This window comes from Octodon degus, unplaced genomic scaffold, assembly GCF_000260255.1.
Source record: "Octodon degus isolate 3935 unplaced genomic scaffold, OctDeg1.0 scaffold00134, whole genome shotgun sequence".
Classification (NCBI taxonomy): Eukaryota; Metazoa; Chordata; class Mammalia; order Rodentia; family Octodontidae; genus Octodon; species Octodon degus.
The window spans coordinates 1,424,953-1,449,813 of NW_004524710.1; the positions used below are offsets into that span (position 1 = coordinate 1,424,953).

At 49.7% G+C, this 24,861-nt stretch overlaps 1 protein-coding gene across 1 annotated transcript; it reads left to right on the plus strand.

Moving 5' to 3' along the window:
- The first annotated feature begins 1,840 nt into the window (after positions 1–1,840).
- Positions 1,841–16,249, plus strand: Gdf6 (growth differentiation factor 6). Its single transcript, XM_004641295.1, has 2 exons — positions 1,841–2,237; positions 15,300–16,249. The coding sequence occupies exons 1-2, from the start codon at positions 1,841–1,843 to the stop codon at positions 16,247–16,249; spliced, it is 1,347 nt and encodes a 448-aa protein (XP_004641352.1).
- Positions 16,250–24,861: the final 8,612 nt, after the last annotated feature.

Here is a 24,861-nt window from a genome sequence, read left to right on the forward strand (position 1 = left end):
CAGTGTGACCTCCAGCCTCAGTTTCCCTCCCTGTAACACAGGGACAATATAGCGCTTAGTCAGGAATGTCCTGCAGATTAAATGAAACAAACTCTGTAAATCTCAGAAGCATGTTGTTCTTTGTGGGTGTCTGTCATCACCTGGGGGAGGCCAGGGTCCAGACCTTAGGGAACCTGGAGGGTGACAGAAGTAGAAAACGAAAGTGCTCTGCAGACTGTTCCTGCAGGGAGGGGAGAAAAGGTGGAAAAGCCAATAGAAGAAGGGGGGGAAGGGAGAGGAAGACAGAACACACTAGAAGTTCCTTGGGGTTGGGGGAATCACCTGAGACTGACTGAAGCCCTAAGGAGAAGGTGGGGAAGCAAAAAATGAGATGGACCTGTTGGTGCGGGCTAACTGCTGGGCTGGAACAACCCTAGGCTCAGGCCGGCCAGTGCTGTCCCTGGCTCCCTGCTTCTTGGCAGAGTGACCTTGGAAAAGTCACGTTATCTCTTTGGATATGATTTCTTTTTATCCATCAAAGTGAATATAGTCGGGCCAACCTCCCAGCATTGCGACGATTAAAGGAGGACATGTACGGCTGGTGCTTTCGTCCTCATAAACCGCGCAGGGGAACTCTGCAGTCTATAGCAATGCGACAAGACAGCCTCTGCCGCGACGCATCATCTTCCGGCGTTCAGGCCCCCAAAATGAGCCAGGCAGTGGGCGGAGAAGACAGACACTGAATCTTGGGACAGATAAAAGAAACTCGTGGTGGGGCGAGGCTGGACTGAAGAGAAACAGATTAGGGTAGAGCTGCAAAGGGAGGGAGGGGTCCGCTGGAGGGGGAAGAAGAGGGTGGGGAGCAGAGGGAGACGCGAGGCAGCGCGCGAGGAAGAGCAGCTGTGGAAGTGCTTGGAATGCGGGAGGAACTGGAGGAAGAAGGAACCCTTGAAGCCCGGAGGGAAGGGAGAGCGGGGGAATGGAGCTGCGGTGGAGGCGGGGGCAGGCTCGAGAGGCCAGAGGAGCCCGCGAGCAGGCAAAGAAGAGCGGTGGCCGGAGCTGGTGTCAGACGAGGTTGGGGACCTTGGGACAAGAAGCTGGGGCCTGCAGGGGCGCGCAGCGGCTCTTAGTACCGCTCCAGACTCCAGAGACGCGTGGCCTCTGCCTGACCTCGAGGGTCGGGAAGAGGGCCGGTCTTTGTGGAGCGCGGTACCCCACAGAGAGCGCGGGGTTGGACAGAGCTGGCCCCGGGCGAGGCTTCCAGGGCTCTGGCCTGGCCCCGAGGGGCACAAACTGCCGACCTGACGGTTGGGGAGGAGCAGAGAAGATGCCATCGCCGGGAACCCGGCTGAGGCTCCAAACCAAGCGGTCTTTGGGGGGCGCCGCCACTCCCTGGTCCCGGGAAGCTCGCTCCCAGCCAAGTGCAGGGCTGGCGGAGACCAGAGCCAGGGCGGCGCGGGGCAGGGTTCGCTCCTCCAGAGTGCGGCTCCCGGACTCCGGCGCAACGGGCGAGGCCCTGCTCCCTGGCCGCGGGGACGTCTCGGACCGGAGCTTGTGTCCGCGCTGCACTCCCGGTCCCGCAACCCCGCGCGCGTCCCGCGGGGGCGCTGCGTCTCCGGCCACTCGGTCACCCCGCAGCCCCTCTCCCACACCTCCGGCCCGCACCGCCCGGCCTCCCCTCCCACCTCCCTCCCTCCCCTCCCCTCCCCTCCCGGCGAGGGGCGGGAGGGGGCGTGGCAGCCCAGGGTTTGTGTGGCTGGGACCCGGCTCCTCGCACTTGGAGTCCGCGCGAGGAGCCGGGCCCCGGCCGCTGTCCAGCCGCTCCACACCCCTGGCGCCCGGTGCGGCCGCCTCGAGCGCCATGGATACTCCCCGGGTGCTGCTCTCGGCCGTCTTCCTCATCGGTTTCCTGTGGGATTTGCCCGGTTTCCAGCAGGCTTCTATCTCCTCCTCGTCCGCGGAGCTGGGTTCCAGCAGAAGCGCGAGGAGCCGCAAGGAAGGGAGGGTGGCGCGGGCGCCGCGAGAGAGCGCGGCGGGCCAGGCGTCCCAGGAGCGTCAGGAGCCCCAGCCCGGGCGGCCGCAGGACGATCCCCGGGCTCCGGAGCCGCCGGGCCGGGGTCCACGCGTGGTGCCGCACGAATACATGCTGTCCATCTACAGGACCTACTCCATCGCCGAGAGGCTGGGCATCAACGCCAGCTTCTTCCAGTCTTCCAAGTCGGCGAACACAATCACGAGCTTTGTGGACAGGGGACTCGGTGAGTGGCACCATCTACCTCCTCCTCGGGCCGGAGCGCCGCAGGCGAGCGTGGCTCCTCTCCTGGCGGGAGGCTGCGGCGATGGATTCCCTTTCCATCCTGTACACCTCGCCCTTTTTACTTCTCTCAAACTTTTTCTCAAGTCCCAGTAAGGTTCTGAGGTCGGCTGCAGATGTTGCACCAGTCTGCAAGTCTACTTTTCCCTTCTCTCCTTCCTTCCTTCCTTCCTTCCTTCCTTCCTTCCTTCCTTCCTTCCTTCCTTCCTCTCTCCCTCCCTCCCTCCTTCCCTCCCTCCCTTCTACCTTCCTTCCCTCCCTTTCTTCCTTCCCTCCTTCCTTCCCTTACGCGCTCCCTGGCCTTTGCAGTGGTGGCCGCGGGTGTCCTAGCTAGTGGAGGAAGCACAGCGTGGAGAAGTGGCAGGTCCACAGCCAGAGGTGCAGGACGTTCAGAGCGAGGACTGATGCAGCCGGTGTCTGAGCTCCTGATTTGCGCGGGGTGCGCAGTCCAAGGCCTGAGCCAGCAGGGCGAGCCGGCTGGCCGCCGCGAGTGAGTGTGCTCCGGGCAGCCCGGGGCTCGTGTCTCTTCTGACCAAGTTCGAGGGGCGCTGCCCATGGCCCAAGCTGCCAGCAGCGTCAGGCAGCACCGCGCGTGCCTGTAACGGGCGTGCACATTGTCAGCCCCCGTGGGCGCCTCGAGCACTCTGGTTTTTTTCTTCCAACACCACACAGTTGGTGTCTCAGAAAACACAAACGGAGTCCCTTTTCCTCAGGCTGGCGGCAACTAGTGTGGTGGGTCGGGGCAGGGACAGCTAGATCTTTGCTTTGGTACTTCTTGCGCGTGGGTACATGCGTATGCTTGCCTATCCATCCATCGGCCTTGATGCTTTCTGCACAGCGACCCACCCTTCGCTCTCCTCTGCCCAGGCGGGTGCACGTGCGACTCTCTGCACAAACCCAGACTCCCGGTCCTGCCACCTCCACAAGTCTGCGGCATGGCCGGTGACCTCGAGAAACCTCGCCCCCTCCACTTCCCTCTGGCCTCAGAAGTTGGGGAAAGGGTTCCTAAAGAGGAGAAAAGACAGGCAGTGATGTCGAACAAAGCAGAAAGAGAGGGATGGGAGGGGAAGAAAAGAGAAAGGAAGGATGATCGCGTTGGGAAGAAAGGAGGGAGATCAAAGAGAGGCAGCTAGCTGGTCTCCATCCTCCCCAGACCCAGCTCCTCTGCTCTGATGATTCCCGATCTCACACTTCCAGGTCAGTGAAAGTGGGGATTTGCCAGGAACCTGACAGTGCTGGGTTCCTGTAGAGGAGGCTGCCTTGAGTGCCTGGCCTGCTCCGAGCATTTCAGAGACCCTGGCAGGTCTTTGGTCCCTAGCGCCTCTCCCTGGCTTCCTCCTTCCCAGCCAAGGTCCTGCCCAAGCTCAACATGCCACAGTAGCTCGAGGTCAGCGGGTTATGAGCTGCTGAAAGGTCCCGACAGCAAATTAATGCCAGGTATTTTATGACGTTTTTAGGACTGGTAAGGTCATCTTCGCAAGAGCTTCTTAGTGCTGCAACTGTATCCTCGCCTGGGGCTAGCACCCCTTCGGACTGTCTCCCCTCTTTAAAGTCCTCCACTGGCCCTGTGCCTTTTCTTCTGCCTTCACCAAAGGGGAGCCTCAGGAAGCCCAGAGGAAACTGCTCAGGGGTTTTTCCCCAGGGATGAGTTCTGGAGGTCTAGGCTGGCAGGCAGTGGACACTCATTTTCTTTCCCCAGGAAGTGGCAAGAATCACGTCCTCTCCCCCACCCCCAGGCACCCTTAACTCGTTCGCCAAGCCCCGTGAATTTGGCACTGGACCAAGGGACTGCAGGCTACTCCAAGATGTCGTGGAGGCCCTCGGAATTCAAGGAAGGAGAGCGATGTCTTTGAGGGCCCCAACCAGGTCGCACATAGATGTGGCTCACGTCACCTTAGGCTGCCCCAGCACGCCCCCCTCCGCATCCCCGGGCACCGCGCTGCAGTCCCAGGGCGCCGGAGGTAGCGGAGGGATTGGCTGCACGCCCGGGCTGCGGGGCCCTCTGTTCCCGAGCCAAGGTCTCTAGGCCAGCCGGACCGAGATCCAGACGTCCGGCTTCAACCTTAGAGCGCCGTCGAGGGCTGGGGCTGCTGGCGGTCCACAGACTGAGGAGACGCTGCCTGATAACCTGGACTGCAGCTTCAAAGCCTTGTTTCTCTCCACGCCCCCCAGGTTCCCAGAAAAACGCGGAGAAAGGCAGCTAGGCGGCTGGTGCTGCTGGCGGCCCTGGCTTGAGGGCTGAAGGAGTGGGGAGCCACCCGCGGGAGGGGCGAGGAGGGGGGTGCGTTGCTGGCTGCAGCCCCAGCTTGATAAAGGGAAAGCCTCACTTTCCCTCTCACTGATTTTGATTTGATGTGTCACCGGCGGTGACCTCGGGCTGGACCTTCCGGGGCTTGCTTAGCATCGGGCCCCTGATTGGAGTGTTTCAACTCAGCGATCTAATTGAGGGTTCATGTCATAACACATCAAACGCTGTCTAGTCTCCCGTGATGGAAGGGACCCGCTAGCTGCGCATCCCCAGCGCCTGGCAAGGACTTCCGCCCCGCTCACGTGGGGGTTCTTCACGCGCCAAACTCTCAACGTCCCCTCCCCCATCTCGGGATGGCTGGGCCAGGAGTGCAGAGCAGGGGCCAGGCGTGCTAACTTGGAGCCTTGCCCCAGGATGTTTAAATCGCTGATGAGTGTGGAGAACTTGGTGCCTAGGAGCTAGGATGGCTCTAAGGGGAGGAGCGAAGAAAAGAGAAGGATCCCCCAAGCCAGACTAGGGGTGACTCACTAGTAGTATTTGCAAAGCCTTCCTCACCTGAGAAGCCGAGAGTTAATTGTTCCTGAAGCAGGGCTTTGGAGTGATAGGGTACAGATACTCTACCCAGAGTGGAGGAAGACAGAAAGTTCTTCACTATCTCACTCCTTGCCACCTCTCCCAACCCTCCAAGGGGTGATCTCATTTCGAGTTAAAAGAGAATCCTTCCATTTCCGTTTACTCTTTGAACATTTAGAGTTAATGATATTAACCAAGATTTATTAAATTCTTACTGTGGGCCAAGTACTGTGCTAAAATCGATTACATGAACTATCTCATTTAATTCTTACAGCCATTTCCCAGGGAAAGTGCTGCAACTACCCCCATTTTGCATGTGAATTAGGAAGACAGGGTTGGAGTGAGTTGCCAGGTTACACAGCTACAGTGAGAGGTAAAGTTCACAGAATATTCTAGACCCTGGTGTTAACCCAGTGCACAATATGCATAGGATGAGGTTTCTAAGGTGGCAAGAAGAAAAAAGAGAGAGATTTTCTTCATGGCCTAATATTCTTCTGTAGTCTCTTAAAATGTACTTAGGAATTTTCATGGAACTTTGAATTGAAGGATCAGAATTTGTGCGGTGCAGGCTTCTTCCTGTACTTACTTTAGCAGAGGCACCAACTCCCTTACCCTTGATCCTTTAAAATGTCATCATATCGTGCTTTAAAAGTAACTCAAGAACCATAAAGAGGGGGAAGTGTGGGTTGGTCAAATCATAAGATTTGAGTGAACTGGGTTAGATATTCTGAAGACATAGTCAGTTCATGGAATCATTCACTAAAAGCTCTAGGATTTGGGAAAGGGGGACACTCAGAAGCTCTGTGAATGCAGCGTGGCTGAGGAATGGAGGCGAGGGATGGAGGAAGGCCAGAAAATGAGGCAGCACTCAGACCTGTAGGGTCTGTCATTTGGGAGAAGCCCCATGGAAGGACAAGCTCCGGAGGAAGAAGGTGGCACAAGGAGTCTAAGAATTTGCTGTGGGCTCGGTTTCTGGATGATTTGGAAATGAGAATGCACTTTAAACTGTGTTGTTATTACAACAGCTTCCCAGGAAGGAGCCAGTAAGGAAGAGATAAAAACAAAAAACAAACAAACAAACAAACAACAACAACAAAACCACAAAAAACCCCGAGATCGGAGCATCCTTGAGGAACTTGACACCCTGGAAAAGGCTCTCTGGAGAGTTGACTGCTGATCATTTTCTGGGTTTCCCCTTACGGTCTGGGTCTTCCTGGTCAGGGCAGGGCTGGACCGCGCCGGGCACTGGAGTACTTGCAGAGTTCCCTTGCGATTGAAGTACATCATGTTTCTGTAGAGTGATGGGGTTCTGGGTAGAACTGGGCCACAGAGTAATGTAATCAACGGAGCGGCGCTTTTGCCCGGACCCTGTTGTCGTTGGCAAACGGAAAATGAAATATAAGCAGGGAAGTATTTTAATGGGGACGAAGGGAATTCGCAACTGTTAATTATTTGGTGACCTTGTATTCGATTTGTTTGAGTCCCTTATAAAAACACTAATTCAGACCAGACGGCCCAGTGAGGAAGCCGGGCAGAAGGTTCCAATCTAGGCTTTATTTCCCCAGAAAGAGGGAACACCCTTGGTAGAGGCCGGCTAATCGTTCACGTGCGCACGGCTGTCCAGGTTCCGGGTCCTCCTGAACGCGGAACCCGACGGTCCCGGGAAAAGCCGGAGGGAACGGGGAGGAAGCCTCAAACTAGAGGTTTCTTCTGCTCTCCTGGCTCGGACTCCCTAAGGCTACAAACCACCCTCTTGCCCATAGGCTTGTTAAATGCCAGTTATTGTCACCTCCATCCCTAAGGCCTTAAGGGTCGTGTCACAGGAGAAGACAACGGCTCCACACCCCCAGCTTCTTTCGCAGCGAGAGCGCAGGTTGCCACTGGGTTCCTGGCGATCTCTGAGGGACCCATCACGTTGTCCTCCTCTGCGAGGCCTTTGGGTCTCTGGGAGCGCGCGATGGAGTGACTGATGGGGGAGGGGTTGAACCGTGCTCAAACATGCGCGTCGTCTCTGCACTTGAAGAAAAAAGTTCACTCAAGCCCCAGAGCCTAACAGGTCTTTGAATGCCACCTTTCAAACTGAATCAGGACATGAAAGCTCTGTCCACAGAGCAGAGAGCGCGACTATCGCCTGGACCCTCTGGGAACTCGGGAGCGCGGCAATGATGGAGTCCTTAGGGCAACCTGTTCTTTTGTTTGGTTTGGTTTGGTTTCCAGCTGGCGTTTGGGGGTGCTGGGACACCTTCTCTTTGGTGGTGACATCTTCTGGGGCATAGGTGGAAGGAATGAAATGTAGGATAGCTGCATGAATCCAATGACCCAGAGCAAATCAACAGGGGTTCCTGGGGCTTTCACCTGCCGTGAGAGACATTAGCTTCCTAATTCTTCGGGTGTTGAAAAACCCGGGTTCAACGACACCTTTGAAGGGCCGGCAGTCAGGGCAGAGCTCAGCTCTGCAGGGTGAAGGCATGAATGTTGCTTCACCCCTCGCTTGTTCCCCCACTCACCCCTCGCCTGGCTCGATGTTCCTCACTCATCCCAACCCCTACCAGTTTGTTTTGGGCTCTAACTAAGTTAGTGTCTCCAGTGTACTGGAATGAAATTGGCCCTCCTTGGTCTCTTGTGTTCCGGGGTTGCTGTGGTTTATGTCCCAGGACCGTCCTAACCAGCTGAGGGGTGCTGAGTGTTAGGTCCTTTCGGGGTAAAGAGCTGCGGACGCTTGGAGGGGACCCGCGTGGGCGGTGGGCGCGCGATCTAAGCGCGCGCTGCGTAGTCTGTGGTCGGGCGCATGGGGGCGGGGCACGATTTAGTGACCTGAGAGTGGGCGTGCGACAGAGAGGGGCGGGACTCTGGCGCAAATTGGTGCTGAACGGGCTGGAAAAGAGGGGCAGAAGGCTGGAACAGGGCGGCGCGGAGGGGCTGGCATCATTGGTGGTGGCAGCGGAGGGCATCCCTAAATACTTTAGGGGCCAAGGCGAATCCTGCTTCTCAGAGTTGCCTTCCGGGCAGGTTGGTGAGCCCCTACTCCACTTGCAGGTCGACTGCAGCGTTGAGGTTCCCAGGGAAGGGAAATTGAAAAATGCTAGACTGCGGTGTTCACCAGCAAACACAGGGAATCACTTGGCTCTACTGTTGGGGAAATCATCTTTTCGGAGTGGGGATCTGAACCCTTGCGTCCACCTGCAACTTCAGCACTGCTTGGGGAGCATAAACTGCATAAAATGGGCACCTTTTCTTCTACTTCTGATCTCAGCTCTCCCGCCCAGCGGCAGGATCACGTTCCAGCCCTCAGTGGTAACAGATGCTCCCCCTTGCCCTTCCTGGAGGCCCTCTGGGGTCCTCCGGGGCTCCCTGGCAACCCTTCTTATTAGCAATGCAGAGAAGACCACCACCAGCAAGCCAGCCTGATGCATGCCCTGCACAGGCAGCTCCAGGGAAGGAGTTGTGACCCTGGTGCCCTGGTGCAGGCTGCAGGTTCACTGTGGATAGGTGGGAGCCAGTTTGTAGTGTGAGCTTCGGTTTACTTTAGTTGTGTCCTTGATCTTGGCTGTTTGCTGGCTCCTCAGCCTCCATCCACAGAAGCTATCTCTCTCTGCCGTGGGTATTTTCACTTGTATGCAAGTTGCTTTGTCAATGAATCTGTTTTGTCCTCCAGATGACAAACGGAGGCCCAGAAGTCAGCTCCCTTGCAGTTACCCTCTTAAAGGCTGCGCTGAGGCTTCAGGGCCCAGCTTGCTGAGTTCCTATGTTTTCAGTCTGGTGAGAACTGCAGTTCCTTTTTTTTCTTCCTTCTAGAACTTCACTCTTTCACTCTTTGCTGAGCCAGAGCTTGCTGTGCTAGCACTGGATTTTTCTGTGTAATCCAAGCTTACTTAATCCATGGGGTCTACAAGGCCCAGGCTCAGCTCCACAAGGAAAACAGATTCACAAGGTCAAAAGGAGAAAGAGAGGTGGACTCTCCTTGGTTCCTTTGTTCCTTTGCAAGGAGAAAAGAATTTGAGAAAGGTGGGGCAGGCACTGGGGAAGGCACTGGGGACCCTAAGTAAAACTAGGCCAGTGGGTGTGTAGGGGGCAGGCACAGGCTGCAGCCCAACCAAGATGCTCTTCCTAACTGCCTGGGGCACTGATTCCTGCACCCTGTTCCCTCCAACACAACAGAGGCTCTGTGTCAGATGAAGATGCAGCATGTCCCATTACTCCTGCCCACCCAGGACCTCCCTGCAGACAGACCAGGCCCCACAAAAGTATGCAGAGCCAAAAGAGAGGAACCTGAGGCCTTTTGAAGTTGCACCCAGCCACCAGGGAATTTTATGGATTAGTACATGGGCCTGCACTGCTTGCTTCACACACTCCAAGAAGGGCTCCACCCTTGATGAGATTGGGCCTGGGCATTGGTCCCCTGGCATTGCAGAAGGGCCAGCCATATGGGCAGTGACATCACAGGGCAAAGAAGGATCATGACAATAGGGGCAAAGCGATGGTGCTGAGGAGCCTTGACCTTTACTGGAATCTCAGATGAGCAGGAACCAGAAGCGTTGCTGCCTTCTTTACCTATACTGCACAGCAGTGCCTTTTCTCCTCAAGGGAGGCCAAGGACTGGACCACATCACTTGAAGGAGGCCAGGAGAAGGCCAGGTGCCCTGCCCCCCACCAGGATGCAGGTGACCGTAGTAATATTAGTTGCATTTATTGGGGGTTTCTACACACCTTGCACTGCTTATGTTTTTTGATTCCACCTTGCAAAGTAGAAGGGGTTGTCCCCCTTTACAGGTAAGGCATATGATAGTAGGGGAGATTATATGACTTAGTCTATCCAAGGTCACCCAGCCACTGAGTCACAGATTGGGGGTGAAATTTATGCTTGTTAGAGTCTATGTTCTTATGCTTAGTCCACATTTTCAGAATGACATTTGTATAACATCTTCAGAAATTTCCCTCACCTCATCTCATTTGCCCCTTTCAGTGGCCCTGTAAGCTAGTGTTATTATATCCATTTTGTAGCTAAGAAATTCAAGGGCCTGTCTCTTGCTAATTGCAAGACATCAGATGAAATACTTCTTAGAATCTCAGAGTCCTCTTCTATAAATACATTTGACAGTGCGGCCATTTCAGTCGGATGCTTGCATTAAGGGTTTAGAGAGAGGCCATTGGGCCTCTGAGCCTGTGCCTGGCAAGCACTGGCAGGGTGGGGGTGGGCAAGGCCTAACTGCAAAGATTTGGAGATTTTCCTTTGCAAAAATTGGTGTTTAGGGCCAGTGAAATAGCTCAGAGGACTAAGTGCTTATTTAGGAAAGCTCAGAGACCTGGTTCAACCCCTGGTACCACATGCTGTGCTGGCCTGCCCCTGGCCTACTGAGTCAGCCACCGAGTCCAGGCGTGGTGGTGCACGCCTGTAATACCAGTGCTGGGGAGGCTGAAACAGGAGTCTGAGCTGTATAGTGAGACCCTGTACCAAATACATAAAAAGAAAGGTATTCACCCTAGTCCTTCTTCACTTCCTACCTACAGGATGGGGGCGGAATAGTCCACTGTCTTTTGGACTTTCTGAGCCTATGCCTTATTCACAGAGTCTTGCCTCTGGAGTACTTGGGTGCGAGACGTGGCCAGGCTCCTGCAGTACATAGGTTGGATCTGGACAGCGGTCTGGCCAGTAGCCATCTAGGATAATCATAAAATCAGAGGATGGGAGCCCAGAGTCTGTGGGGAAGGGCCCTTCTGGTCAGGAGAGCTGGAGCATTGGGGTGAACCCCTGGGACTGGAGAATGACAGGGCCTTGAAGGGAGACCTCAGACCATGTGTATACCAGGGATGTTTTAGAAAGCTCCGAGGCTGAGTTCTAAGGTTTGGGAAATCCCCTGCAGGGAAGCCCTGGAAAGCTGCCTGCCTGTCTGGGTGTGTTTCTCTCCTGGCTGCCCATCTAGGGCTCAGCTTCCCTGACACTGAGTCTTGGGCATCTTGGCCATCTCTTCCATTTTGCTCTTATATTTGCTTCTCTGGGTTCTTCCAGTGTCTACTGTGATTATGGACAGGTGCCTTTACCTTTCTAAGTGGGCATAAAAGTGTCTACTTGTAAATAGTTTCTTCTCTTTCTTTTTTATTTTACTTTTCAAAAATTCATTTATTTATTTACTTGGTACAAGGTCTTGCTATGAAGCTCAGATTTGTAGTGATCCTCCTGTCTCAGCTGCCCCAGCACTGGGATTATAGGTGTGCACCACCATACCAGGTTTTGGGTCCTGCATGGCATCCCTGGCATTCTGGGGCTGGCACTGCCTGTGGTACTAGAGATCAAACCTGGGTCCTTGTGCTTGCCAGGCAGGTGCTTAGACCACTGAGCTGTCTCCCTAGCCCTACTTTTTAATTTTTTAATTAAAGTTTTATATTTTTAACTTTCATTCATTATGACCAATTGAAAGGTTGTACTCTTTGCTAACCTCTCCCACCTATTTCGTTTAATAAAGTCAATATCTGAAGTATACTTGTACAGCAACGTGTACGTGCAGAAGCATGTGTGCACAGAAGCATCTGTACAGAAGTGTGTGCACAGTTTATGAGCAAGTGCCCTCAGCCCTCAGCCAACCTTCTGACCTACTTACAAAGGGTTCTCTTAGACTTGCCAGCCATTTCTTTCTTCTCACCTTTCTCTCCTCCTCCTTTTTTACCCACCTGCCAGGGAACAAAGATAAAGACAAAGAATCTAGCAATTGTAACTTGAAAGGATTATGTGTCTACTACTAGCAAACACTGAGTTAGCTGGGGTGTAAGACACAGTATTGCAAATTAGGTTGGTGTAACTTAAAAGCAAAGTAAAAAGCTCCATAATGTCTTGCTGACCATTTTCAACTTAAAAGCCTAGAGCATAGGGCCCGTTTTCAGGGTGTAGGGAAGCTGCATGGATTTTAAAATGGGCAGTGCACATTCCTAATCAGGGAATGGAAATCATTTGACATCTCCACTACTTATGGAGGACTAAATGGGAAGATTTGTGCAAGGTAGTGGAAAGGGCCAGTGTCCTGCCACAGATGGCCCATGGAAGCCTCTCCAGGCTTTGCAATGTCAGAGCAGCAGATGAAGTGTCTGCCTTCCAGGTCGCAGTGCATGCTGTACACATTTGCCAGGTTGGGCTATTTCTGAGATATGTGGCTCCAAAGCAGGTCCAGACAGGCAGGGAATGTGGTCTGTAGAGAGCTGTAGGGGGCAGTCACTTTCTTGGACCCTCTGTTTAGGGGTCACATGTTCTGCAGACCCACTGAGAATGTATAAGTTGAAAGGATTAAAAAATATGAAGATGGCTCTGGGGGCCAGGAAACAGCTGGAGAGATAGGGTATCTTAGTGACACCCCTTTAGGCCTTGCCTTGGGCCTGATGCTTTTGGAGAACTTGGTTCATCTTTCCTCCAGTGCTGCCTGTCCCTGCACACTGGGAAATCCAGAGCTTAGCACACATGTTAGCCCGCACTAACGGTTCTCAAAGTGTTAATCCTGTACTCTCAGAATCCATATCCCCTGGCAACTCACTACAAATACCCCTCAAACCTCTAGGGTCTCAGAGAACTTTTATTTCTAACAAGCTCTCCTGTGACATTCATGTTGCAGTTCTAGGGACCTCTGCAGGTTTAATGACACTGAAGATCACTATTTTAGAGCAACCTCCAGGAACCTAGGCCACAGAATTCTTAGCCAATACTCCTGAGCCTGCTTCCAAGTCCTAGACATATTCTTGGTTAGGTCTCTCCTCCCAGGAGAGGACTGCACCACTGACACATGTGTGGGCTACCCCTGGCAGGCCCTGCTGCCAGGATCTGTGGGCTAGAATGTCCACATGCATGCGAATGAGGCCTCAGAAGAGGGGGATGAAACAGATGTGGGGAGATAAGAGAGCAGAGTACAATCTGCCTTAATGTCTTCTTCCCTGAGCCTGCAAAGGGTGAGAATTGCCTGGTTATGCTGGAAAGATGGTTAGAAATCCCACGATTGCAGGATCAGCAGGGGTTTTCTCTGCAGGTACATGCCTCAGTTTCCACTCAGCTGTGTAGACTAACTTTTTACTAGCCCATACCTCAGAAAGAGGAGGAGGAGGAGGCAAAGGAGGCGAAGGGGGAGGAGGAGGAAGAGGAGGGGGAAGGGAATGAAAGCAAAGGCAGGCTGATTTTCCTGTGTTGCATGAGGAAAAAATGACTATTCTTTATACCTGCTTAGTGTTTTCAACCAGTGATACACTATGTCAAATTATGTAAGCAGAAATAAAAACAACATCCTAAAGAAGCCCAGGTTTTATCCCTAGCAAGCCCTGCATATAGTTGGAACTGTGCTCATTTTCCCTTAATGCTCCAATTTTGAAACTAAATATACCACTTTCCAGATCCTGGCCTCACCACTTACTGGCTGTCAGATCTGGAATTAATTTTTCCAGGCCTCAGTTTTTCCATCTGCAATATGGGAACAGGAGTCCCCACCTACCTTGCAAAACTGTTATGAGTGTGTGGATAAAGGTTACAACCATGCCCACCCTCACAACATTAGGGTGACTAATGCTCAAGGCTTGTCCCTCTTATCACATGCCTAGTTCTGAGAAAGGCAGCAAAGTGAAGCCCACGACACTAGGCAATAGATCCTGACATCTGGGTGGTGGCTGAGCAGAGTCCAGACACCAATGTCCTGAAGAAAGAGAAGAAAGTAGGCCGAATTCCACCCCCCCCCCCCAGTTCAGTGTGACCCTGGCTGGTCTGAAAGCCTTGGCTTCCATAAATCAACTGCCTGCAGAGTCTTTTCCTTTTCACCTCTCTAACCCTTCTGGCAGCTACCTCTCAGGTCAGGGCATGTGTGTTAGAGGGGTGGCCGGCCCTGCGGTCAGCGTGAGCACCTACTGACTGGTGTGGCTGAGGCTCCAAAGCCCTTGCCTTGGGGCTACATCTGGACAGGCTGGGATAGTTGGGCCTGGGACCCAGTGACACTTTTACTATTAAAATCCACCCGGGCTTTACTAGCTTCTGGGGAAAGCTGGGGGCTTTGGGGATTTTTGTATTTGCTGGGCTGTAAATATTTTATGAGAAAGCAGCCCAGGAAAATCTGGTTAGCTTTCCGCCTTGCACATTGAAGTGGGGTTGGCTTATGCACCAGTGTGCCAAAAGAAAAAAAAAAGTTCAGTTTGGCCTTGGTCCTCAAGAATTTGCTGTGGGTTTTAAAAGCCTGCTACCCTCTGTGGGTCCCATATTTCTTTTTTCCTCACTTACAACGCCCCCCCCCCATGTAACTTCAGGATTAGTTGTAAAACAAGAGAATTTCAAATTGGGTGGTGGGGGAAGAGAGGTGAATGTCAGTGTGTGTGTGTGTGTGTGTGTGTGTGTGTAAGTGTCTGTGGTTAAGGTTTTCTACTTCCAGGTGTTTCTCTTTCTCATCCATTGCAAGATCTTCTTCCTCACCCATTTTTCTAAAAGGCTCACTACTCTTTTACTTCTTGCAAAGGAAGAAGAAACAAAGCGTCACAGGACAGCTCTTCACCCTGCCCAAATGCCTCAGCAAAATTCCCCTTGGGGAAGCCATAGAAGGTGGACCAGGAAGTCTGCAGTCTTACTGTGCTCTTAGATCATTTTGCTGCCTTAGATACTGAGTCAATTTAAACATTTCCCAGAATTCTAATGGGCAGTCAGATTGAGAATAGCTGCTACAGAAGTATTCCATTTAGACCAGAACTAAGTCTAGGTGGCCGCCTCTTGCTGCCTCCTCCTAGCCCCTAGTTGCTGGGCAAGACTGACCAATAAGCAAGCAAATGCAAACAGGGCAGTTCCAGAGAATCCTAAGTGCTGGGACAGTGAGTAGCTCAGGGTGCGTCCTGTGCTAGCGACCGAGAGGCTATCGCGTAGATCGGGGTGGTCTGGGATGGCCTCTCAGAGGAGATGGTGACATGGAAATGTGAATCAAGAGCCAGCAAAGAGTCTGGGGGAAGCAGACTCCTGACCACAAAGGGCGCATTGGTGGTGGGGGTGACCCGGCAGTTAGGGGCTGACCCAGAGGAGGGGCCTCCCCGGTGTGGGCCCGAGTACCGGCTGGACTGGGAGCCCTGGGGTGGGCAGCCCCCCTCCCCCGCCCCTTCGCGGCCCTTTTCCTCTCAGGGCTGCGGGCCGGACAGCACCGAGCTCATCTCCCCGTTAAGTGAAACTGACTGTAATTATTTTTTATCTTTCAGACGATCTCTCACACACTCCTCTCCGGAGACAGAAGTATTTGTTTGATGTGTCCACACTCTCAGACAGAGAAGAGCTGGTGGGCGCGGAGCTGCGGCTCTATCGCCAGGCCCCCGCTGCGCCCTGGAGGCCAGCGGCCGGGCCGCTGCGCGTGCAGCTGTCACGCTGCCTGTCGCCAGAGCTGCTGGACGCGCGCACCCTGGACCCGCAGGGGGCGCCCCCCGCCGGCTGGGAAGTCTTCGACGTGTGGCAGGTTCTGCGCCACCACCCGGGGAAGCAGCTGTGCTTGGAGCTGCGGGCCTCGGGGGTCTGGCCGGACGCCGGGGAGGTCCAGGCGCGCGCGCGGGGGCCCCAGCAGCCCCCGCCCCCGGACCTGCGGAGTCTGGGCTTCGGCCGCAGGGTGCGCGCCCCGCAGGAGCGCGCCCTGCTCGTGGTGTTCACCAGATCCCAGCGAAAGAACCTGTTCGCCGAGATGCGCGAGCAGCTAGGCTCGGCTGAGGCTGCGGGCACTGAGGGGGCCTGGCCGCCACCGTCAGGAGCTCCGGATGTCGGGCCGTGGCTGCCCTCGCCCGGCCGGCGACGACGGCGCACGGCTTTTGCCAGCCGCCACGGCAAGCGGCACGGTAAGAAGTCGAGGCTGCGCTGTAGCAAGAAACCCCTGCACGTGAACTTCAAGGAGCTGGGCTGGGACGACTGGATCATCGCGCCCCTGGAGTACGAGGCCTACCACTGCGAGGGCGTGTGCGACTTCCCGCTACGCTCGCACCTGGAGCCCACAAACCACGCCATCATCCAGACGCTGATGAACTCCATGGACCCCGGCTCCACACCGCCCAGCTGCTGCGTGCCCACCAAATTGACTCCCATCAGCATCCTGTACATAGACGCCGGCAACAACGTGGTCTACAAGCAGTATGAGGACATGGTGGTGGAGTCTTGCGGCTGCAGGTAGCGGTTCCTTCCCCGCCGCCTTGGCCCCGGACCGCGGGGCGGCCTGACTGCAGCGAGGCGGAGGAGGAAAGCTGGCCGTGGAGAGGCTGAGGGTGGGTGGGGGCAGCCTGGACCGGAGGCGGGCTGGAGAGGAGGGGCTCAGCCGGCCCAGACCTTCCACCTGCCAGCTCCGAGGGAGATGCGGATTCACACTTTGCTTGGCCAACCTGGAGCGAGAAGAGGATCCTTCCCCCACCCTTTTATTATTGTGGCTTTGGATTTCTTTGTGTGTCTCACAGGTTTTGTTGGAAGGTGGGGGAAGGGAGATGCACATCTGTTTCTCAACTGCTCCATGAACTGGAAGAAAAAGTTTAAAAAGGGAAGCAATGTGGGAGAAAGAATCAAGGAGCACACCCGGGCTCGGTTGTCTCCACTTCTGTTAGAAGGTGGGGTCTTTCCAGCCATGTCACAGCTAGCTCATGACGAGTCAAGGAGAGTGGGCTAACAGGTCAGGAAAGCGAGCAAAGGTCATGTGCCCAAGGGCTTTGGAAGAGGTGGCCCGGAGACCTGTCCCTCACTCGCGTGTTCCCAGGATTTACCAGCCCCGCCCTAGCTTCTCGTAGCCTGGGAACTAAGACCTCCACCACACACTGGAGGTCTCCTTCTGGACAGCCTTTACCGTGGCTTTTTTTCTGGTTTCGGAAAGGGAGTAGGTATGGATGGAATGACAAGAATTAATGCCTATGGAGCCCCTAGAAGGATAGCAGTGGCAGCGAGGTGCAGTAGCCGAGGTTGGGGTGAGCCCACCCTGAAACGTTTGGCATTGTCTGTTTCTATTTGATTTCTTTCAACAGATATTGTCAAAATTCAAACATTTCCTTCTAAGGGGATGGTGATTTTCTAATTAAAAGGAAAATAGGTAGAGCTTGGGAACTATGTAATTAAGGTAAGAGGTATAGGCAGAATAGGAGGAAAGGCTTCAAGAGATGGGGGGGGGAGTGTGAAGGGGGCGGCACCGCCCTTGTCTCTGAAGTTTCTGAACATCTATGTTGCCTCCCCACTCTCTGACATTCCAGAAAGATTACCAGTCAGCAATATAGCCCAAGGCTCCCCCAAAAGAATTGTTTGGGATTGTAATTACCGGTTAGGCCATGTTTTTAAAACTTAGTAATGAGAAACTGTGAAAAGAGCCAAGTGTTACATTGAGCTTGGGGTAGAGAATGGGAACTGGCAGCAGGGAAAGGCGCAGGGGTGGAATCCATCTTCTGGAAGGAAACAGAAGAGAGTGAGCAGAGAGTACACACTCAAATTGGATGTCCATTCCCAGGTAGTCAAAAATACAATCCTTCCTTCCCCCAGTCTGCAGCAGTATTATTTTCCAACATTGCCCGCGACGTCCCTTTCTCCTCCTACTCTTTGACCATGGAATGGTTTAAACAGAGGAACCTGTACCAACTATTGCAAAAAGTTTTGCTTTCTCTTAAGTGGTTTGCTCTGACCCCATCTAAACTTGTTGCTTGTTTGCTTCAGAGAGGTCCAAACTGTCAAAGAAAAAGTGGGAATGATAATAAATGCTAATATAAAACTGCTAAGTAAGAAGAAAAAGAGACTTGGCCAGGAGAAGTAATTTAAAATGCACATTTGCTTTGGATGCACTGTTGTTCTGTCGAGGCTGTATATATTTGTTTATTTAAGGTGACTGGAAGCGCAAAGAGGAAATGGACAGCATGCAATTCATCTTAATGTACAAAACATTATATGCACTCAAATGTTATAATTTCTAATATTTTTAAAGTTTATATTTGAGTTGTACAAAGTTAAGCATTAATCAGATATTTCATTCTTCCATAATGTTATCATTTTCTTAAATATTATTACAAAATTTTAAGTCTGTCTAATGTTGAGTTTTTTTTTTTGAAAAAACTGCCTACCTCACTACAAGAATTTACAAAATTGAAGTTACCAGAGGTCAATTAATATTCAAATATTTTTTTATAATATGCCTTTTCTGGATGGTACTCATTCTGATTAATAGTGTGTTATTAAACTCATTTCCCCCTTAATAACTCAGCCTGGTGTATATGGGTCTATTTAGAGAAAATTTCTTGAGAGGAATTATTTGTCATGGTATTATGTTCCAGAATGTTTCTGGAAGATTGGAAAAGGTACTGATTGTTTTAAATTACTTCATATAGAGCATTGTACTTTTTCTTCATAAGTTTTAAAAATAAAATATATAGTCACCAGGTTAAAGCCAAATCCTGGTCAGCCTTTAGGACAAGATTCACAAGCCTGGGCCACAGGCCACTGTCTCAAGAGTCCCAGGAAGTATTTGACTATTCCTTGGCTTCTCTTGGAAGCCAGGGCCTCTTACACACAAATCATGTACTCTACCACTGATCTACACACCCAGAGCCTCTTTAATGGCTGACTGCTGTTCACACTTATGGAACACTGAAGGTAGGAGATACCAAGTCTGTACTTGCTGTAAATTGGAGGACCCTTGAAGAAGCACAAGTCTGAGTCCTCAACCTGTGTCAGATACTGTGTTGCTGGACTTTTATTATCTCCTCTAAACTGCTCAAGAATCCACAAGAAAGGTATTATTATAAAGATCATTTTATAGAGGAGGAAATTGAGGTGCAAAAGCTTAGGTAACTCACAGGTGTTCTTCAGCCATGAAGTGGTAGCTCAAATCTAACCCAGTTGCTACTACTGCTTCTATACCCAGCACCCAACTGCCCCAATTTCCAAGTGCCTTGAGCACTCCTGTCCATTCCCATTCATATGTTCCCAGTCCAGAATGTTCCTGTCCTGCACATGTATTTCCATCTCCATCTAAAGTGTTTTTGTTTTTTTCCTTTACCAGAAAGCTTACCTTCATACCCTAACTCAGTCAGTTACCAAGAGAAACACAATGTAACTGAACTACCTGAAGATGTAAGGATCTCCTATCCCTCAACCTTGGAGACATTTATATATACAAAGGAAAATCTTGGTTAAGATGGATTTCTTCTGAATGAAAACCAAACCAAACCAAACCAAACCAAACCAAACCAAACCAAACCAAACCAAACCAAACCAAACCAAACCAAACAAACTCATTTGATGCGAGAGAAGATTCAACATTCAAGCCACACACCATTTTGAGAGCAGTGTGTGAACTAGCTCCTGGGGATTCAAGGATGAATGGGGGTCCTGATCAGTGTGATTTTTTTAGTGTCCCTTAGGAGAAATTCAGGGCAGTGAAGAGATTACTTATAGTTATTTCCTTTGAACATTAGTACTCACAGTATGAAAACAAAACAGTCATTAACCTAGGTTTTTGCCTGAAGTTCTTTGACATACATTGGCACAATTAAGACAAACATTTTCCCTTGTGTTCATTGCTGCTTTCTTAGCACCCAGAGTTGTGCCTGACACATAGCCAACACTTAATAAACGTATTGAGTGAATAAATCTGCAAATCCTGTTCTACCTACAAATGTAGTGATTTTAATGTTACTTTCAAAGGAGCCTTTGATTAATGTCTCTGTCTCAAGTTAACGAATCAACCGACCTTTCCTTATCAAGCAAGTTCAGTTAAAAAATTGGTCAGTAAGCTTCCTTTAAACACAGTCCATTTGTCATATTAATTTAATATATCCAATTTGCTTTTAAAGCCCTTCTTGTTTTTATAGGAGGAAAGTCTTCCCATATAGGTAAACCCACTCTATGGAAATATAGTAGATTAAATTTCTAAAGATTTTATTACTTAAATCCTTAAATTCTATTACATATTTCAATGCTCTTCCAATCTTTTGATTAAACATCAGGAACCTTGCTGAATCACTCATTTAAGTTCATGCCAGAGGCTAACTTGTTAGATACCTTAATAAACTAGTTTCTTGTAGCTTACAATGTTAAATCCCAAATACTCTTTATACAGATTGTCCCAATGATTTTATTTCAGAAAGTATTTTAAAGTTAATATGAAAATGTTAATAATTTAATCCTGCACTACATTCAAAAATGTCTTCAGTTCAAAACACCCATCACTGAAAAATTCTAGTGTCACAAGCAAGAGGCCACGTGCATTGCAGCAGGGCTGCCCACCTACCCCTCGGTTTGGTAAAGAAAGAGATAGGTTTTCCCCTTGGGCACTCATTACCTCACCAAGTCCCTTTTAGGAGTCATTGGAACAAAAGGAAGTCCAAGTTCATGGTCTCTTATGAGTTGGCCTCTTCTGGGTTCCAGAAAGATCATTTAATGAATCCTTCCTCCTGGTTTGAGGAGATTGAATTTCACACTCCACCATCTTTAAAGATGGTAGCTAATTTTCCTCACTGGTTCATTGAACTTTACATTTCTTTAACTCTCTTGGGTCATCTCTTTGTTTTGCCTTTGGCTTTAAAATTGCTACTATATTGGATTAGTCTCTGCCCTTACATAATTCTCCCATAATGTTTTTCAACTTTATCAACAAACTACAGAAACAAGAACTGTGCATTTTTTTCTGTATTCTTCCTGTCTAGAAGAATACAACTCTCACAGACACTCAAATGGTGCCTAGTGAGGACTTCACATGTCTTCCTGTCTAGTTCTGTGTTAATACAAAAAACACTGTTCTTGTACTTGGATTCACAGGAGCATTACTACATTATTTTATTAGGCAATACTCCCAACAACTCTAGTTGTTATTGCCTTGGTTTATAGATGAGAAAACTGGGGTTTAGAGAGACAGTAACTTTTGTGGGAAGAGTTGGGATTTCACTGGGTAGAATCTGCCTCTAATCAGTGAGCTACTAGTATGAGGTAGACACAATTCCAGTCTCTGTGAAACTTTATGTGTAGAACTCCAGATGACAAAAGCTCAGATCCAAGCTGAACATCCACGATCTTCCAGGCTCCTCAAGGCCGGTCGCTTCCTCTACTTGTATTTTGCTTTTTGTAGCATAGTTCTTTCTTCCTTTCCCAACTCACAGATACTCTCAAAGCTTAACCCATTTCTTTAGAAGTCGGTTTTTAATGACTTACTGATTAGAGTTCTTTCAAAAGCTCTGGGAAAATGATAGTTCTCAAGCCTGTTAGAATAAGAGGTTTGCCAGTTGTCTTCACTTTTTTTCCCCCCTTAAATCTTTCAAGTTACATGGATAAGGAAATATTTATCTGGCTATGGTGTGATAGGTTTTAAATAATGAACAATATAGAACATTTCAGGAATGGAGCAAAAACTATGTAGACACTAGAGCTGTATCCCACTGCTAAACAAATACTCAAATCGAAGCATTTGGGATAACCTGAAGAAATTCCACAGACATTCCACACAGGCCTATACGGGGCTCTGTTCATTGGGGCATTGAACCTGTCTCACAGGTTCAATTCAGATTCAACTGTGGAGCTTCCTTTATCTCCAGTTTTATACTGAAATTATTTGATAAGGGAGAAAAACCACAGACAGAAGTAGTTTCTGAGATATTTTATTACTTTTTCCCTTTCAAGGGATTAATGCTTACTGCACAGCAATAGCATTCCAATCAAGGCAGAAGATTTAGGATTATTTAAAGCCACTGCTTGATTAGAAGGCCCAGGTTATGGTTTATGCATAGCAGGGAGTAACTTTACGTTTTCTAACTTTAAATTTTCTATCTGAACACAAGGACAGCATTATTCTTATGAGAATGCTTTCATTAGGCTTATAGAAAATTGTATATGTTCATTCCAGATTACATCTTTGACTAAAATTTGGCTACTGAGGTTTGTCTGGATTGAGTTGCTAATGACCCCCACCTCTGCAGGAAACAAATGATTTTTCAAATGAACAGTTGCCAGTTGCATTAATTTTTTTTTTCTGTAATTTACTTGCATGAGTTGGAAAGTGGCTTCTAAGCTAGTACTAGTTATGGGAGGGCAGATGGCTGACCCAATGGGCAGAGGCCTTCTATAGGCCTGTGTTGAACATCTGTGGCATTTCTCCAGGTTATCCCAAATGTTTTAATTTGGGTATTTGTTTAGCAGTGGGAAGCACCTCCAGCATCTACATAGTTTTTGCTCCATCCCTAAAAGGTTTTATATTGTTCATTATTTAACACTTGGAGTTTAATTCTACAGAGCAGAAAATGACAACCTGGTATGAGTGAGAAACTCACATGGTAAACAGTTGAGTTCCTGTCATGGACAAGCTCTGGATAGCCAGTCACCACCCATGTTACTCTGCTCCTCAAAGGTAGATTATTGGTGGAAGTGCTTCTCGCCTGTGCATGCTCACTAGGGCATCTGGAAGCCTGTTCAGGCTTCAAGGGTTTGGGGTTGGTGGGTGGGGAAGAGAGGAGAGGAAGGGAGAGAGGAGGGGAATGGAAGGGAGAGGAGAGGGAGGAAGCGGAGGAAAGAGGGGAAAGAACAGAGCAGAAAGGAAGAAGAGAGGTAGGGAGGGAAGGTGAGGGGAGTGGAGGAAGAAGGAGAGGAGTGGCTTTCATCTATTCTGGTACTTCTGGGACCTGAGGCTTGGAAGTAGAATTTTGACATAAGATACAGAAAGACACCCACAAACACATGTATAGTTCCCTCACAGAGTTTGAAAATACCAGGTGACCTAGTCACCACATATGTTATTCCGCTTGTACACAGGCGGGATTCAGCAGTGATTAGTGGTCGGCAGTAGCAACTTTCTATCGCCGTTGGGTAGGTTTCTGAAAGCTACTTTCATTTGTACAGCTGATGGAAAGGACAGCTCAAGTGACTCTAGCAAGGGACGACTACACTTATCCATTAGCTAGTTGTGTGTTTTGTGCATCTATCATTTGGCAGATAGGATTCAAGACTAAGAATATAGACTTAACCAGGAATAGCTCTGGAAAAGGAAAGACTTGTTGACATCCTTGGCCAAGGTGGTGAGCAGAGGGAGAGACCCCAGCGACATGCTGGGCGGAAGGAGCAGGTCTCCTCCTGGGAGCCATTCACCCGCTAGTAATCTCTCCTCTGGGGGAGATGAGTTGCAGGGTCTGATCAGAATTTATTTTTCTTCCACTTCAAATTTGTTCTATCTTTACATAATTAATGTTTTTAAATATCTCTTACTAACTTTGCTCAACAAACTCCTGTGGACTCTATATTAATCTAGAGATCAAATAATCTAATTTTTAACAATCATTAGTATATAATAGATTAATGAAATTAATAAGCAGTGATGATTGATCAATCTAATTATTAACCTAATTAATATATGAATCTAATTAATCTGTTTTAAAGCTTCTGGAGGAACATTGTGATTGGCCTTAGTGTAGTAGTTACTTTTTTTTTTTTTTTCTTTTGAGACAGGGTCTTTGCAGTTTAGACTGGCAATGAGCTCACTTTGGAGTTCAGGCTGGTCTCAAACTTGCAACAATCCTCCTGCCTTAGCTTCCTGAGTGCTGGAATTACAGACATATGCCACCATGCCCTGCTTAATCCGCCTTACTATGTTTCTCTTGGTAGAATGGACACCAGGAACAGGTCCTGAGATGAGCCAGTGCAGAGAGTTCACTATGGAGCTAAAAGAGGAGCAAAACATTGGCATGTCAATTCAGAGGGGGCTCAGTGTTTAAGACAAAAAACCACCAAACAACAGTGGCTAAAAACTGTTTATTTCTCTCTTGTAAAAATTGGGGTCAGGAATATAGCTGAGTGGCATAAGCACCTGCCTGGCAAGTGTAAGGACCTCAATTCAGTCCCTGGTTTAAAATAAAAATCCAGAATTTAGCATTTTTATGTTACTCCGGTGATTTCTTAGAGATCAGGTTTCTTTTCATTATTTAAATACATGGCTTCCATTCTCTATTTCGCCACATGGTCCGAAACAGTTGTTGGAGCTCAGGGCATCACATCCATGTTCCAGTGAGCAAGAAAGAAAAATGAGAAAGGCAGAAAGAGTTGAACCTAGGGCCAGCAGGGCCAGCTACTTTCAAGGAGTCTTTTCCCAACACTTTCATTTATATCTCATTGGCTAGAGTGTAGTCATAGGCCCCACTACAGAGGAAGATGGGTAACAACATCTTTTGCTTGGATGTATAATTGCTGAAATCAAAATTGAGGTTCTGTAACTTAGGTGAAGGGAACAGAAATACCAGGAGCATAGTTGGTCTCTGAGACAATAGGCTTGAGTATAGTTTACCAGACTCACAGTTCTTTTTTGTTTTCTTCATTGCTTTTCTTTTTCCTTTTCCTTCCTTCTCCCACCCCCTGCTTTTTAAAAAAATCTTTTTGAGACAGGATTTCACTATACAGTTTAGGCTGGTCTTGAACTCACTTTGTAGCCCAGGCTGGTCTTGAACTTGCAACAATCCACCTGCCTCAGCCTTCCATGTGCTAGGATTACAGGCATGTGCCACCATGCCTGGCATGCACAGGTTTTTTTTTTCTTTCAGTACCAGGGATTAAACTCAGGGTCTTGTGCTTGCCAGGCAAGTGCTTATTCTACTGAGCTATCTTGCGAGCCCTGCATACACAATTTTTAAGAGGAATGTTGACACAAATTTTTCCTTGAAGTATGGGCTATGCCAATGGTAATGGAGGGAGGAAGAAGAGACTAGAATGTAAGAATGTAAGGTGATGTTTTAAAAAGCAGAGAGAGAGAGAGAGAGAGAGAGAGAGAGAGAGAGAGAGAGAGAGAGAGAGAGA